At 43.9% G+C, this 17,001-nt stretch overlaps 1 protein-coding gene and 1 long non-coding RNA gene across 2 annotated transcripts in view; both read left to right on the top strand.

Moving 5' to 3' along the window:
* CBX5 (chromobox 5) overlaps positions 1-10,786 on the top strand; it is a 51,548-nt gene extending 40,762 nt beyond the window's left edge. The window contains exons 4-5 of the mRNA XM_053373561.1: positions 4,858-4,955; positions 10,176-10,786. Of these exons, the coding sequence (XP_053229536.1) occupies positions 4,858-4,955; positions 10,176-10,326 (249 nt within the window). The 3' untranslated portion in view covers positions 10,327-10,786. The remainder of the gene's footprint in view (positions 1-4,857; positions 4,956-10,175) is intronic.
* LOC128406303 (uncharacterized) overlaps positions 1-15,744 on the top strand; it is an 84,214-nt gene extending 68,470 nt beyond the window's left edge. Inside the window, exon 2 of the long non-coding RNA XR_008328456.1 lies at positions 13,907-15,744. This is a non-coding gene — a long non-coding RNA (uncharacterized LOC128406303). The remainder of the gene's footprint in view (positions 1-13,906) is intronic.
* The last annotated feature ends 1,257 nt before the right edge of the window (positions 15,745-17,001 follow it).

Consider the following 17,001-nt stretch of genomic DNA (forward strand, 5'->3'; position numbering starts at 1 on the left):
TTTCATTTCCTTTTCCCCATCCTGTTGGACACTTCAGATGGCTTCTGCTCCAGAATGGAGATTGTGAGCTGCCGCTGCATTTCTCCCTGCACTGGCTAGAGCAGGGATGTGAAGCCTCTGGACCTCCAGATGTTGTTGGACTCCATCAGCCCCCGCCTTCATAGTCAATGATTCAGGGTGATGGGAGTTGTAGTCCAGCAACACCTGGAGGGCCAGAGGTTCCCCACCTGTTAGCATGAGGCTCTGTTGTAGCCTTTCTTTGCTATCTCTTAACAGCTAGATAAAGAGAGCCAGTCTGGTGTAGTGGTTAAGAGCGGTGGACTCGTAATCTGGGGAACCGGGTTTGCTTCCCCGCTCCTCATATGCAGCTGCTGGGTGACCTTGGGCTAGTCACACTTCTCTGAAGTCTCTCAGCCTCACTCACCTCACAGAGTGTTTGTTGTGGGGGAGGAAGGGAAAGGAGAATGTTAGCTGCTTTGAGACTCCTTCGGGTAGTGATAAAGCGGGATATCAAATCCAAACTCTTCTTCTAAAGGTAGTCTTTTTTCAGAGCTGGGTTTGCAGACGTTCTTGCATATTCTTGCTCACCTCCATGTCAACAAGCTCCCTGGTCTCCTTGTTTCACTACAGTCATGCTTTTGTACCGTTTAAGAAGGAATAGCTCTGATCTCTCTGTTGATAATTTTTCAGCTCTAGGTTATGGGCTGCAGCAGATGTTTTCTGAGGTCTCTGCTGGACTGCTGGGACAGACATATCAGACAGTCACAAATTGTAGGCACAGGCTGTTGCTGGTTGAGCCCACTGGTGCCAACTTGAATAAATATTGTGGGGGCCCAGGTAAGCCCCACCCTGCATAATTGATCACATGACACAGTGCACACACACCATTTGAATGGGAATGCCCATCAACTGGGGGGGATCAGCCCCTCAAATATTTTATTGTGGGAACTGAAGCCCCCATGGGCCCTAGGAATTGGCTCCTATGGTTGAGCCAGAGTCCAGGCATGAGGTGTAGATGGAGGCTGAGTCACAGATAGAAAGAGGAAGACTGTAAATATTTGTTTGGCAAAGATCTGCTTTTTGACTTGCAGTATGTCTACTCGGCATTCCCATCTCTCTGGTGTCGTGGCCTGCGCATACAGGGATGAAACCATAGACGCCGTGACTGCGATTAGCAATCTTGCTTTAAGTCATGTTTTCACATTTTAGTTTGCAGCTGATGAGAACCCAGATAGTAAGGCTAAGGCCATTTGTTATGTTTAATCATGGTTAAGCATCATGTCTGCACCAGCCTTGGAAGCTCAGTTCATAGTGCTCCCTCTTTGGAAGCCAGTATGGTATAGTAGTGGCTGAAGCATGGGATTTGGACCACAGGCTCACTAGATGACCTTGAGCAAGTTACTCTGCTTCTCTTAGGCTAACTTACCTCTCAGAATTGTGAGGATAAAGTGAGATGGCAACGTATGTGCTGCATTGAACTCCTAACAGGATCTGCAGGATATAAATGTGATGAGCAAGCGGGGAGCTGGAAAGGCATTCAAACATCCATCTAGCCCCGTTCCAGAGCTTAGGATAGCTGACAACTAAACATATATATTTAAAATGTTTTAAATAATCACATATAAAACACATCTTGTGAAAATCCCATATCTGTCTAACCTAGCCACTGAAACCACATCAAAAGATGTGATTTTCAAGAGAGGAAGTTTGCAGCGGTACAGCATTATTGTTTCTTGGTATATGCTTTGGTTATCAAAGCTCAGTGCACTTATGATTGTCTCTACACTAGAGCCTGTGGTGCTCTTTAAGGGAGAGGAACACAGGGAGGCCTGTGAAAAAGATGGGTCTGTGTCTATGTGTCATATAAGAGATCCTGTATCTCAGATTAAGACTCTGTTGTGCGTTCCTGGCCGCTCACAGTTTCAGCAGTGTGCTCAAAGATTAGTTGCGCTATTGGATTATTGTTGTTTTTATATTTGTTGTTAACCTTTTTTTGTTTTTCTCATTTTCTTGCAAGCCACCCTAGGAGTTCTACTGAAGGGAGGCATAAAAATATTTAAATAAATAAAATAAGTGTATGAAACTTTCTGTCGTGAGGGAGATTTGATAGAGGTGGGTTGGTAGTCAGCTAAGTTTTACTTGAAGTACACTCATTGGTATTAGCGAACATGGCTAGGTTAGGTCCATTAATTTCAGTATGTCTTCTCTTAAGTAAAACTTAGATTAAAAAAAAACAAATAAACAAATCTCCATGTGCAGCTAGGTTGCTTGGTAAGACAGAGTGAGACAGCACTGAGCACTGGTCTCAGTTCCAGCCCAGACTGCTTTTTAACTTAGTTGGTAATCTAAGGCAAAACTATGCTTAATGGTGGCATGTAACCTGGGTCTCCTCCATGGGTCTCCTCCAGTCATATGTAAGGTGGGTGGTGTGATAGGAATTTTATGGTCTTAGATATATGGCAACGTTCATAACCACACGTACATAGATCAGCACAGGAAAGCCAACCTGGAACCATTTTGATTCCTAAACTGAGCAAATGTTTCTCTGCATGGTCAAAATGGAAAAGCCTCCCCATTGTCTCTTCCTTCACAAATCCTGTCTTAATCTGTGTTTGAATAAGGGTGTGAGCCTTATCATTACAAAAGACTGCCCAGGCTCCCCAAGAAATCCAATCAAGTAACCTGCCAGACAGGAAATAAACAAAGCGACAGGAGAAAACAACATGCAAATGTTCTGTTTTAGACCGCCTTATCTGAGGGGTGGTCTTAGGTTACACCCCTTCTGTGATGAATGCATAATGTTTCTGGGGGTGGTCTTGATCTAGAGGATGGGAATTTCAAAAGTCTTTATAAGCCCTTGCACAGCATTTTTGGGGGTCCTCCTCCTTTCCTGCGAGTGAGGGGAGCACTATGTTGCAACAGATCAATAAAGACCAGGCTTACTAGCTGCTTTGCTTCTCAATATTCTCTGGTTGGCCTCTGTTATTTTCTCCTACCAATAGGGAACCTATGTAAGGACTCTAAATGGGCTCTTGGATACCCCATAAGGGAAAAGGGCATATTTTTATTTACAACAGTGGGGCATGTGATTTTAAAGCACAAAAGGGACATGGGGAGAATGCACATGTCCTTTGGATCGAAATCTCTCTCTCTCTCTCTCTCTCTCTCTCTCTCTCTCTCTCTCTCTCACACACACACACACACACACACACACACACACACACACACACAGAGACAGACAAAAAACATTCCCCTCTTTTTAAAGCCATGTGTAGCTTTGGCCCTTATATTGAGCCATCTGCTAGGGTCTTGCTAACACTGTGACTGTTTTAGAGATCACAGCAAATAACAATAGCTACTGGAGACTCAATAGTTCAAAAGGAGAACACTTTTGCTTGTTTGTTTTGGCTAGCGCACTATCCAATTACTGTTCGCACAAGAGATTCTCTTTACCCAACAAATCTTTTCTTTAAAGCAGTTATCCTTTTCTACCAGGCTGTTGGGAGTTGTAACAGCTATACGTAGATTATCATGGCCATCAGCACTTTGGGGAGTAAGAAGTTTTTTTTTAAATGCCCATATACATACCTGTTGAGTTAGATATTTGTTGTAAGGGCTCAGTAATCTTAGCGGCCAGTTTTGATTAAGCCCCCACTCCATTTTTTGGGGGGGGGAATAGGGGGCCCCCTCATATGCTACAATTTTCCACACAGACATGATCTTGTTCTGGCCCTGTTATGAGTTGAATTTAAAGTGTTCTTAACTAAAGCCAGAGGTGATTGTTAGTCCAAACTGTCCTAAACCAGGAGTTTGGTCTGGATTTCTTACGCAATATGAAGAAGCTGAGAAATGAAGTGTTGTATTATATTATTACATGATTTGTGGATTCATTAGTTCCCCCAAGGTCCCCTAGAGTTGTCCTCTGTATTCAGTCTGTATACACACACACAGAGATAGATTAAAAAAATATATATTTCCTTTTCTTCCTCTTCATTTGGCAATTGCTTTTATTTCCTCGAAAAAGTCAAGCTGCCTGCCTCTTTGTTAACTGCTTGCTCTGCCTAGCCGCATCTACCAGACAGTATGTGTGGGCAACAAATGTGTGGATCTCCCTCAGAATAGCGTGTGGCGGTGCTGCTGCTGCAAAGCAGGGAGAACACGCTCGCTCCAGGCTTGCAGCAACTGAACGCTGTTACCAGCCTTCAGATGGTATGTGCAGAGGGAGCTGACCGACCCTTGTCTGGGGCCCCGGCGGTTTAAGCTCTCTCCTTGCAAACAAAAAAACAAACCAAAAAAAGCGCCCCAACTGCATGAATGGGACACACCCATTGACGGCACCGGCACAAAGACCTCGAGGACCGTGTGAGAGCCCGTAGAGGTGGTGCGCTCTGGAGCGGGGGAGGCGTAGCAGGGATGGGGAGCCTTGGAAATCACGAATGGCTGCTGCTACTGCTGCTGCAGCAGCTGCAAAGGCAAGATGACTTAATTCCCTAGATCTATCCATCGCTTTGCTAGCCCATTTTAATGGCGACTCTTTATTTCTCTTCTCTCTCTCTCTACCTCTCTCCCTCCCCCCCTCCTTTTAGGTTTCTTTCCCCTTTCCTCCTCTCCCCAAACATTTCATAAAGAAGATATGTCAAAGAAAAGAGAGAAGAAGAAAAGATGATAAGGCCTCTTCCCTCATCTGCTAATTACCATCAAGCCATGTACCACATCTGTTTATCACCTGATTCTTGGTGCCCTTTGAAGCCCCTCTGCCTCATGGTTGAGGGAGATTAACAAATGGCCAAAGAATGGGAGGAGGAAAGAATTGTTTTTGTAACTGTCTTTCTCTTTCTCTGTCTTTCTTTCCACCAGAGCACCGATATTGCCAGGGGCTTTGAAAGAGGATTGGAGCCGGAAAAGATCATTGGAGCCACAGACTCTTGCGGCGATTTAATGTTCCTAATGAAATGGTGAGTGTGCTTCTTTCTTCTTTTTTTTAATATTGACCCTGTTGTCTGGTTTTCCTGCTCTCGGCGGCCCTTCTTAAAGCAGCCAATAAATTACCAGAATAGTCTAGGGTGAGGTGCTGTGGCGAAATGGCCCAAGGACACTTCTCTGCTAAGGCTTTGTTTTCCCTCTGCTCTGCAAAATGCTGTACACCTGGAGCTTGTATATCACGCTTTGCAAGATACACAAGCCCCTTCCCTTCCACATCTCTGCCCCCCTCCCCGCCCCCCAAAAGAAGAAGAAATACTAGAGAGCAGAGGAAATCCTTCTGGGGAAGGTTTTGACTTGCCTCTTGTTTTTGCTCCTGGGCTTATCTCAGCTGGAAGCCTCTCTGGGCAGAGAGAGAGAGAGAGAGAGAGAGAGAGAGAGAGAGAGAGAGATGGCCGTGCTGCATATGCAGCAGCCCCTCCCCCACCAGCAGCCCGAAACAAAGAGCTGGGAGAGTCAGGCTTATCTGCCTGGCAGAGGTTATAGCACAGCTGTGTTCAAGGGAGCTGCCTCTTGCTCCTCAACTCCCCCCCCCCCCCCGCCACCCCCAGCCCCGCAAGATTTCGATACTAGGTCCTCCTCTCCTGTAGCAATGCAGCAGAGATAATAAGCCCTTGTCCTGGGCTTTGCTGTCTCTGAAGCTGGCGGGGTTGAGATGGATGGTGCCTGCTCCTCTTGAGACAGGGTGGGGGAGGGGAGCCAGCTGCAGACAGCGCCTTGGAGGAGGGGGCTGGAGGGAACACAGAGACAAGGAACGCGGGGAGAAGAATTGGTAGATTCACCTCTCCCTGGTTCATTCTACTGCGCGACCAAACGCCCTGGGTACCCAGGGGTATTTTCTGGCACCTCTTGGTCGCGGAAATACACCCCCATACCCTGTAAGAGCTACAATCCCAAACTGGAGAACTTCACCTTTGGTAAATCACCTGTGTGGAACAATCGCTGTTTGTTTTTTTTAAAAAAGTCATTTATATGAGGCCCAGGTCCAATGGTAGCTTGGTCCCAGGTGATGCACCCAAGGAAGGCAATGATTAATAGCTGATGAATATCCAATCTTGAAATTTCCAGCTCACTTGAATTCTGTAGAGCAAGGAATCTGTTCAATGAGACAAATGCTTTGCAGATTAACACGATATTTTGTAGACTGTTTTAAATGTGCAAAGGTTATTTACAGTGCTCAGCACCATTGAACCCTGTGAACTATTTTGCTGTGATTGCCGTTTTATAAATGGAAGTTGAGGTTAAGGGAATGTGGCTTGTCCAAGGCTTTGGTTTGAGCCCTGGGCTTATAGGTACACAACCAAATCACCCCCTTGATCACATTTGCTATCATTGGGTAAATTAATTACTTCAAAAGAACTAATCTCTTTTTAGGCAGTGGGAATAATTTCTGTTGCAAAATACTGCAGAAACAGATTGTGATGTTTAACTACACTAATTTTAGTTAATCTGTACTCTGCGTTGGATCACTTTTAAATCTTACCTTTGCAACTGACATCATTCAGTGGTCATTAATGAAACGTGTTTGCTATCTGGCATTTAAACGAATTCTACTGAATTAAGGTTGCAATCCTGTACCCATTTTCTTGGGAATTGCATTTACTGAATTGCACTCAGTTGGGACTTACAGTGCACCTTATCTACTCATAAATATTTTGCTATAATTACTTATTATATTTACTGCTTTTCTCAGAAAGGTAAACTCAAAGTGACTTTTGAAAACAAATATTAAAAACGAGTAAAAAGAACCTAAAATTCTCACCAATAATCTGTATAATAGAGCAGTAAATTTATCTAGATTGACAAAATGTAAAACTTGAATGATTGTTTTGTTTTGGGGATCTTGAAGCGAAGAGAAGTAGCTTATAAATTAATAAATAATGTTTAAGGAAAGGCAATTTGTCAATATTTTATTTTTCATCAGCTTAATAATAAAAAGCGAGTAAAAGTCAGGATTACCAGCTTCAGTTTCTGACGACTGTTGTGAAAACCTTTGCCTCCCAGGGCGTAACTGTTAATGTTGGGCACAGACATGAGGAAAAGCGGTCTGCAAATTTACCTTTATCAAATGTGGTGCAGGATGGAGCCAGCATAGCTGTGAAGTCTCCATAATGGCAGGCTATTGAAGTCTTCTGGTCCCAGACTGTTTAGTTGATATAGCCTCTCGCTAATACCATTGTGTATATGTTGGGGGTGGAGGTTAACTGGTAATGAAGCCTTGAGTTGATTGCACCAGTTAATTAATTAAAAAGTTTGTAGCCCTGATCTGTGCTAGGTAGCCTTTACCAGTAAATGTCATGGGATACGCAACGTCTAGCAACTTTGTAATGCCTTTGCAGAAAGCTCAGGAATTGGTGCAGGTATCATCAGAAGCTTTTAAGCTCAAAGCAAAGCATAGAAAATGAAAGTGGATGGACATCCAGGCTATATTGCCCATTTCTGTTCTTGTTATTGTAGTATTCTGGTCAAGCTAAATTGTCCTCTTTGTATACCCTTACCTTACCTCTGTTTTGCCTTTGCCTATCCCTATTTTCTAAAAAAAAGATGCTAGATTACAAAGCAAGCTTACATTTCATCTCGTGTAGTTGTACATGATTTCTTCATCGGTTGCATGCAGTTCCCTTGAGATATTAAAATAGGAAATGCATTTTAAAATAGGAATCTCTAATATACACACAGCGCAAGTCTCCAGTCCTGCCAATAGAGTAAAGAAAGAAAGAAAAATCCTGGGAGTTGACCTTTTGGAGCACAACATTTTAAGCATTGTAAATAAATCGAAACAAAGTTAAGTTGAAAAAAATAACGAAAAAGTTTGCTTATAGTAGCAGTTTTCAATATGCTGTGCCATCAAACGATTGTATGGACAAGTACAGGAGCCAAATTCTATGCTTCTAGAGTTCCAGGAAAAGTAGGCACCCTTTTATACTGCATTTAGCCCCTATTTTGTTAGGTGGAAACATTTCAAACTCGGTCTGCCATTTACCTTAGTCAACCATTTATCAGTTGCTCAACAGGAATAGTTTTCTGCGTGGTGTAAAAAATAAAATCAGGGATTCATTATTAATCAATTACATTTGCACAGGGGTAAAACAAAAAAGAAAACCATACGTCCTTTGATTTAAATCAGGGGTTTCCAACATGGCATTCCTCGGCAAACGTGCCCAGATAATCCTTTCCTCTGCTGCAATCAGAATCATTCAATTTTTGTCAATAGTATTTCCTGCAGTGTGTGCTTGGTTGTGCTGTATGCAGTGCACAGGTGCACATTTTTAACCAGTTGGAGTACTTTTAATTGATTGATCTAACCAATTAATTGATTGAATGTTGCACTCCCACCCATAACTGTACAATTCCTAGAAAGATTGAGGGCGAGACATCACTCTGTGCTTCCTCTCCCCTCTTCTCATCCTTTTGATGGGAAAAGAAGTACACAGCGTCACTTTCTTTTGGCATCCCAGCCTTAATCTTAACTCTTGGAGAAGGGGTACAGCAGAGAAAATTGTGTTTGTGCCCCTCATTAATTGGAGCAGGAAAAAGGGAGAAATGAAGGGATTTCTGTTTGAGTATGCATTCAAACACTAGTTAGAACATCCGTGTTACTGCACTAGGATTGGGTTCAGCAACTGGAGGCACTTGTGTCAGATTGGGTACCCTGGGAGATGCCAACCTGGCCCTCCAGTTATCAACCTAGAGGACTAAAGGCAACTGTGGCAAAATAAATGGTTGGCAGCCATCCCTTGCTCCCTCCTCAAAGAGTCCTCCAGAAAGCCAGTTGCTGACCAGGACATTAAGAAGTATATAATGAGAGTTGTCAATCTTTTTTTTAAGTTGATAAATCATCTGTGCTTCAATCAATTCATTGTGATATTGGAGGAAATTTAAGTTTAATTAGCCATTTATGAACAAAAGCTATTATTATTATTATTATTATTATTATTATTATTATTATTATTAGAATTTATATACAGTGGTACCTCTGGTTAAGTACTTAATTCGTTCCGGAGGTCCGTTCTTAACCTAAAACTGTTCTTAACCTGAAGCACCACTTTAGCTAATGGGGCCTCCTGCTGCTGCCGCGCCGCCGGAGCACGATTTCTGTTCTCATCCTGAAGCAAAGTTCTTAACCTGAAGCACTATTTCTGGGTTAGCGGAGTCTGTAACCTGAAGCGTATGTATCCTGAAGCATATGTAACCTGAGGTACCACTGTACTGCCCTAAACCTGTCTCAGGATGGTTCACAGACTAAAATCAAGATATAAAAACACAAAATACATAATAAAAACAAAAACAACCTAATTAATAGGAAAGGCCACCTTTCAATCTTTTTCTTTTTCTTCCCCTCCCCACCAAACTTTTCTTCCTTTTTGTAAAAGATACCACAACCAAAACACCTTGAAATGTAAAACAAGGATGGCTTTAATTCAGTCTCATTGATTTAAAATTGCTCCCATTAATCAACTAAAGATTTAGTTGATTCATTTATTGATTATGCCTGTCGACACTTGCAGCCTGTAATAAGTATTGCATATGTATATTTTATTTATAAATTGCTTCTTCACTGAAAAAAAAGTCCCTTAGTTGACAATTAATGTATGCAGCGCGCACACACACACACACACACACACCCCACTGGGGTTGCAGTAGCTGCCTTCCTCCTCCTCCCATTTAATTGACAGCTTCAATGTATCTGAAGAAGTGTGCATGCACACGAAAGCTCACACCAATAACAAACTTAGTTGGTCTCTAAGGTGCTACTGGAAGGAATTTTTTTATTTAGCTTAAATACTGTATTTTTAGCTCTATAAGATGCACCAGACCACAAGACGCACCTAGTTTTTGGAGGAGGAAAACAAGAAAAAACTATTCTGAATCTCAGAAGCCAGAACAGCAAGAGGGATCACTGTGCAGTGAAAGCAGCAATCCCTCTTGCTGTTCTGGCTTCTGGGATAGCGGCGCAGCCTGCATTCGCTCCCTAAGATGCACACACATTTCCCCTTACTTTTTAGGAGGGAAAAAGTGAGTCTTATAGAGCAAAAAATACGGTATATGTTTTCTCCTACTCTGGTGCTGCTTCCTTCAGGCAGGTTACTTGAGCCCAGGTCCCCTTTTTTCATGTACCAATCAATTGGGGGTATGTGACTGCTTGATCAACTAGTGACGAGTCCTTCTCTTGTTGTCCTCGCTTACCTCTTCAGGAAAGACACGGATGAGGCTGACCTGGTTCTAGCGAAAGAAGCCAACGTCAAGTGTCCTCAAATTGTGATAGCGTTTTATGAAGAGAGACTGACCTGGCACGCGTACCCAGAAGACGCTGAAAGCAAAGAGCGGGAAGCAGTGAAAAGCTAAAGTGGCCAGGGTCCTCTGTCCGTCCATAGTTGTACATATCCACCCTCCTTTCCCCTCCACCCAAATGCATCCATGAAAATGTGCTTATTACTGTGCTCCACAGGAGAAATGTTGATATTGGTTGGGTTAGCCATAACATTAATGGTGTGAGTCACGTTTGGTTTCACTCCAAAAGATTGACATGGTGTGTGTGTGTGTATGTGTGTTCCTTGTTCCCCTTATCTCACAATCCCCCAAAAATCTGTTTTCACTTTGAAATCCCTCTGAGTCTCCAGGCCATTTGTCTCCCCCCCCCCCCACCCCGGGTTCCTCACTTTCGCATCATTTTGAGAGTGAAGGGTTATTGTTTCCCATTGGCCTAAAAGAAGACTCTATAACTGACAGGGGGTACCGGGAAGACCTATCTGACTCAGAACACTCTTTGGATTCTGAGATTACCCAAATAATTCTCAAGCCAGGACATCATGGGGCCATTTTAGTTGTTTTAGGAATTACTGACGTTTTGCTGGAATTGGGTTCCAGGATGCTGGGTAGCGGTTTTCATCCTGGCTCCCAATGCCAGTGTCACTTGCACCAGCTCCACTCAGCCAACACTCGGTTTTCTAGCTGCAGGGCAGGAGCAGGTAATTTGGGAAGACAACCATTACAAACTAATTAGCTAGCAAGGACAATTTCCTCCTTTTTCAACCAGTCCTTTCATGCAATCAAAATCTAGTATCCTACCACCTTTTCCTTCTGTTTTTCTTATCTTGCAGTACATGGGTAGGACTAGCAGCCCAGCCAAATTTTGTGCCATACTGGAGAGCCTTCTTTGTTGTGGCTGTTCCAAAGACAGCTGGAAATCATGGTTCCAAAATTGGATTATTTTCTGGGCTCTCTAGCTCTCTTCATATGCAGCAGGCATCTCCGACATAATAACCTCTGCTGTGAGATGTGGGCAGACTCTTTTATTTCCACCATTTACCCCAGGTATGTTTGTTTGTTTTTTAAAAAAAGAAAATTGGCCACTTAGAGGAGCTGTCTCATATGAGCATGCTTTCCTTTCAAGCACCTGGTTATACGTAGCACACGGATCTAGATGCAAGAGTTTTCTGGACAGGCTTTTTTTTTTGTCTCTCCTTGGCTGCCCCCTGAAAAGTATCCCATTTCTCTGCACCAGCAATGTGGCGGCTAAGTAATTATTCCACGCTGAGGGTGTTGGGATTGTTTAACCCTTAGAAGTCCTTTCGGCAGTTGATTTCCCCATCTTGTTCCATATGGTGAGCAGCTGGAGGACCAAGTCACAGAAAGCAGGTAGCAGTCTTCCCCTCCTTCGTGCCCTTCTCTCATGACAATGCCCATGCATGTTTTTTCACATGGAATGTCTGTATTGTGTAGTATATAGATAGGACTTTAGGGCCCTTTAGAGTTTTGACACTCACTAATAGCTTCATCTTCCCTCTTTGCAGACAGATTTTGGTGTAACTCCCGGCAATAAAAGGGAAAGCTTGACAGTATTAGCATTGATTGCTGCTGGCTTCTCACCAGCTGCGCTTTTGGATACCTAAGGACAGATAAGCATCGTACAGCTTTGTAAGAGACTTGATGGGAGCGTGCAAAAGAATCAGTTTGACGTAGGCTAGGCTTCTGCCGTGGAAGTGAAATGCCACTAGTCCTTGCATTTCCTGCTAATTTCCTTTCAGGGTCTAGTAGTCGACTCTTTTGCTCCCTGCGTGCCCCACATGCACACCCCTTCTCCCAACCACTTTTGTCTTGCTTTTTATAGGGGAGAAGGGTGAGACAGAGTGTTTGCACCAATGCAAGTCCCAAGCCTGGTGGCAGTTCTTCGTTCCATTTGGCATTGTGAGGTTTTCAGCTTTGTCTTTTCCTACAGCGGACAGTCAAAGCAGTTCTGCATCATTCCATTTTGTGCCTCTGTATTCTGAGCCCTGTCACACTGTCAAGAATCGCCTCTTGTGGATGGTTTGGATACAGTGTGGTGGCAGGAGCTGACTTGGTGCTATTGCTTGTAACTCCAGTGCCACCAGAGACTTGCCCATCTCCCATCTCTTCTGACTCCACCAGCATTTCTGTGTTTTGGTATCTTTTCACTCAGTCCCCAAAACACATGCATGTTGAACAGGTAGAATATAGCAGCTGCTAAGCAGGATTTGTGAGGATAGATGGGTTTCACGCTCCACTTTAATTTGATCTGCGCCACTTTTGCACCGTGAACAAATAATCACTTGGAGAGTTCTTTGAGAAGGCTCTGATCTTTGAATACAGTTACTTTAAAGGGGGGGAAAGTTCCTGTTTGTTTCCCTACACTTCTTCACAGAAAGCTGTCTTCTCTCTCTCTCCCCCCCGCATCCCCATTCCCTAGTTACAACTGTTGGAAAGGGCCAGTTGGATAAATTTTTTTTTTTTGCATTGTATTCTGTAAAGATGGAAAGAACAAATGGTTTAAAATAGCCATCATCTTATTTTCATTATTATTGCTTTTGTTGTTAGCCATCTGTTTGAATTAAAACAGCAGGAAAAAATAAAGCTGCTGAATGACCCAAATTTTATTTATGCACCTGAAGGCATTACAGGTATGAGGCTCACCATCTTGGGTGGGGGCTGTGACTCATTATAGCTCCTGCCTTCTACTTAACAAAAAAAAAAAGGAAAAAGATGGGAGGGGGGACTGAGGAGTAGGAGACAGGAAGAATTGCATCTGGGAAGGCAATATTGAAAGCTAGATGCCCTTAATCAGCCAGCAAACAGCTCTCGGCCTCTGAAGTCCCATTTCAGTTCAGAAGCAGCACAGCCTTATGCTCTCCTAGAGGTCAGGCTGCCTTGTGTACGGACTCTTTTCCCTGGTCCTTCCAATAGGCTGTTGGACCTTCTTCTTTGCCACTAGTTATCTCCATGTGGTCTGGAGTTTGGGGAAGTGGACAAAGAAGTAAAGAGGTATCTGGAGTCCACAGCAAGGGACCACATCTAAGCCCACCACAGAGCAGAAGCTTTGAACAAACCGCAGTCTGCCATTTGGAACATCTTTCCTGTGCTGCAGTTCTGCACAGCGGCAAAGCATTCCCCGCTTGTGCCTGGGGCATGCGCAGGGCACACTGTGGGGGTGGAGCCATGGGTGGGGCGCACCACCGGAGCAATCCCTGCCCACTGCTATAAAGGGCGTGCTCATGACACCCCACAAGCCCAGCATCGCTTTGTGAGACTTGCAAAAGCGAGGTGGGGCTTGCGGGGTACCGCAAGCAGACGTGCACCCTGGCCCTCCCTTCGAGCCCAGTGCTGCTTTTGTGAGCAGCGCTGGGCTCGCAGGGAGGGCCAGGGCGCACGCATGTTGCAACAGCTCACAATGGGGCATGGTGCCATGTAAAAGGTAAAGGGACCCCTGACCATTAGGTCCAGTCGTGACCGACTCTGGGTTGCAGTGCTCATCTCGCTCTATAGGCCGAGGGAGTCAGCGAACAGCTTCCGGGGCATGTGGCCAGCATGACTAAGCCACTTCTGTCGAACCAGATCAGCACAAGGAAACGCCGTTTACCTTCCCGCTGGAGTGGTACCTATTGATCTACTTGCATTTTCCAACTGCTAGGTTGGCAGGAGCAGGGACTGAGCAACGGGAGCTGAGGCACCCCCCAAAAAACTGTGTGCAGGTCGATGGTCCCTTCAGCTCCCCCCACGCTACACCACTGGTTCTGTGGACCAAAACCTGCAGTATTGAAACTCAGAGTTTCCATATTGTGGCCGCCTTCTTTAGCTTCCCAGGCCAAGCCTCTAGCAGCAACATTGCCTGGTATCGGCCAAGGTCGGTGTGTTTAGTTCAGGTAGGAGTGGCCAGGTGCAAAACAGAACAGGGCTCCTGTCCCTTATGATAGCTGTGTAGAAGAGTGAATCATCTGCCAAATTACACCAGCTGAAATTCCCTCTTCCACACACCTGTTGAAGGTACAGGTGCCCTGACCTCTTACAGCTGGACATCCTGCCAGTAGGGTGCAAGCTAAATAAGAGAGCTTTCCTTTCATAAGGATAATTCTCAGATCCTCTCTGTAAAAGTCCCCACAGTTCCACCAGATCAAACAGTGATTTCTCCCCCTCTTACCCCTGTAAACCTCGTGGGAACAGCGTTGAGAGCACTAGAAGCACATATTTTCTTTATCCTCCACTCTATTGCAGCATAAACACTATCCTTTTTGCCAGCTGCTGCTAATAGATGTTTCTATCTAGAGCTGAAAATGAGGACTTCTGGTGATTATAAGCACTTGCGTGTCAGGCTAAAAAAAAAAAAAAGCAAAGACATCTGTTGGGGAAATTAGTAGGTATTTGATAATACCACTGTCCAATACCACTGTATTAAAACCATTTCTAGCAAAACACACTAGCACTTCTCTTCCTTGCAAGTATTTGTGCTACGATTCCTCAGTGGTGCATTTGTTGGTCTGCATGTGTGTTTTTAAATATCTGCTCCCATATGCAGCTTTCCAGGGAGGAGAAATGATAAAATAACTCGAATGTCATTCTGTTTTTCCTCTCTCAACTTTTTTTAAAAATGCACTTTTAGTCTGAGGTAGCACACAACCCCCATCACAGTTGGACATTGTATGTGGTACATAAAGCTCCCTTGCCAAGCTAAACATACCCACAAAATGGGTCATCTGCCTAACCTGCTAAGAGAGAGAAAGTGAAAATCCCTTTTAATCTTCTCTGTAGGCAGAAATGTAAGGAAGTAGACCTTAGCAAGTTTCACAACGTGAACTGATGATATGCTGCAGCACTGTTCAGAAAGACACTTCTTTTTTAAAAAAGAGAAAGCTCTTTTAAATATATCCCAAAAGCATGGCTGGATTCTTGGATATCAGCCATGCGACCGACCTCCCCTGCCCCAGTTCCCTCCAGTCAGCTGAACATCCTGCAAGGTGTATGGAACTTGCCAGCTGATTGAAAACATCTTAGGATCTCTAAGCCATTCATGCTGCGTTTCAGTGGCTTCTGAAATGATCCTACCTCCTCTTTGGCTCCTGGTCTCAATGTTTCAGTGGCAAAACAAAAGCATTTTGATGTTAGCTTTTTTGGTGTCTTACATTTGGAAGTTGTGGGGAAATGTATGTCTGATGAGTTGATGGGGGAGGTTTGAATTTTAGATCTGGGCTTTTATTAGAGGTTTGTAAATGGTGTGCATGTGTGCATGTCTGTTTGGGGCTTTAAAGAACTCCAAAAATCCCCCCCCCCTTTTAAATTGAGTACTTCCTCTCTGTATTCATCATGGGTTAAGTTCATGGTGAGACATTCAATTTGCAGGTGCAGTCTTCTGACGCATCTTCTTCTTAGCATGCTGTCAAGAAGTGAATTGTTATCCCAGTCGCCTAGAATAATGAAATAAAATTCACAGAGAGAAAATTAATTTTGTTTTAATTAAACTCATTAATTTTTTGATTAATGGTCTAATTTTTACCTGGGGTGGCATCTAAATCTTTCCTTGGCAACATGCACTGTAATGACACTGCCTCATACCCTCAGTGGGGAACAGTGAAGAAGGCAGCAGAAGGAAGGGAGAAGCCAGGTATCCACCCAGTACGATCTGAATTTTCTTGGATCCCCCAAACTGGAGAGGCATTCTGTTTGTGAGCAAGAGCATTAGATTTTACCTGCAACTTTTGCAACAACTTTAGGCTTGCAACTTGCTGCTTAGCTTACAGCAGGCTGTGTTTTGGATTCCTGTTCTCTGAAGCCTTTTAAAAAAAGCATTTGAACCATTTTGAGCTAGATCCTAAATTTCTTGTGCCAGATCTGAAATTCTTGTTTATCAGAAACAAAGACCACGGGTCACAAAGAAGTGAATTTTAGCTGCACAAGAGAGACATCCAAGACAATAGCTTATGTCATCACTTCAAAATCCAAAGCCAGCTCTCAAAGGAAAAGAAATCTGGTGGTTCACTGCATTTACTTTTTTTCACCTTGCCTGGATGCAGGCATCATTTGGGTGCATAATGTTGCCTGAATCCGTTCACAACAAACTGGAGGCTGTAAAGTTGTAGCATTCGATTTATAGCAAACAGTTCAGACGACATGAATACTTTGGTCGGATCCAAGCAGAAAAACACAAGCTCAGCCACATGCAGACTAGTTGTGTGAAAGGACCTTGAGAGTTTCCTGTGGGGCAGGGAAGTGAAGCATATCAAGGTTCAACCTGATCAGTGTTAAAAGTTCCAGTGAACGCTGGAAGGAGGCCTTACTGGGGCGATGTGGCCACTCTTCCCTTTTCACCCCAGTAATATGCTGCCGTCCACAATAAAACGTTGATTAACTTTGCAGGGGGGGTGTACATGTGAGCTTCCCTTGTGACGTTTTAGCCAAGCTCTTTGATTCTCCACTAATGTATGTTACACTGTTTTTTAAAGTGTGAAAATTGATTTTTAAGCGAAGGAGCTATTTGTCGTACAGTTTGACGCGTTACAAACAAACCTCTCTCCTCTGCCCTGTGTTCCTCATCCCCACTCTTTCATACTTCTTGTATTGGTTCTAATAAATGGTTACTTTTCAGAACAGGCTCTTGTCCTTTTCTTTAGCTCCTCCGGTGTCTGCTTTTGAATCTGGTTGCTGCATCGATCGAGAAGCTGTCCTAGAGAGGAAGAGCAGAGCATTGGAGGAAAACACCAACAGCGGAAGCACAGCAGGCGTGAGCAAAATTGG

This window comes from Podarcis raffonei, chromosome 2 (genome assembly GCF_027172205.1).
Source record: "Podarcis raffonei isolate rPodRaf1 chromosome 2, rPodRaf1.pri, whole genome shotgun sequence".
Taxonomy (NCBI): domain Eukaryota; kingdom Metazoa; phylum Chordata; class Lepidosauria; order Squamata; family Lacertidae; genus Podarcis; species Podarcis raffonei.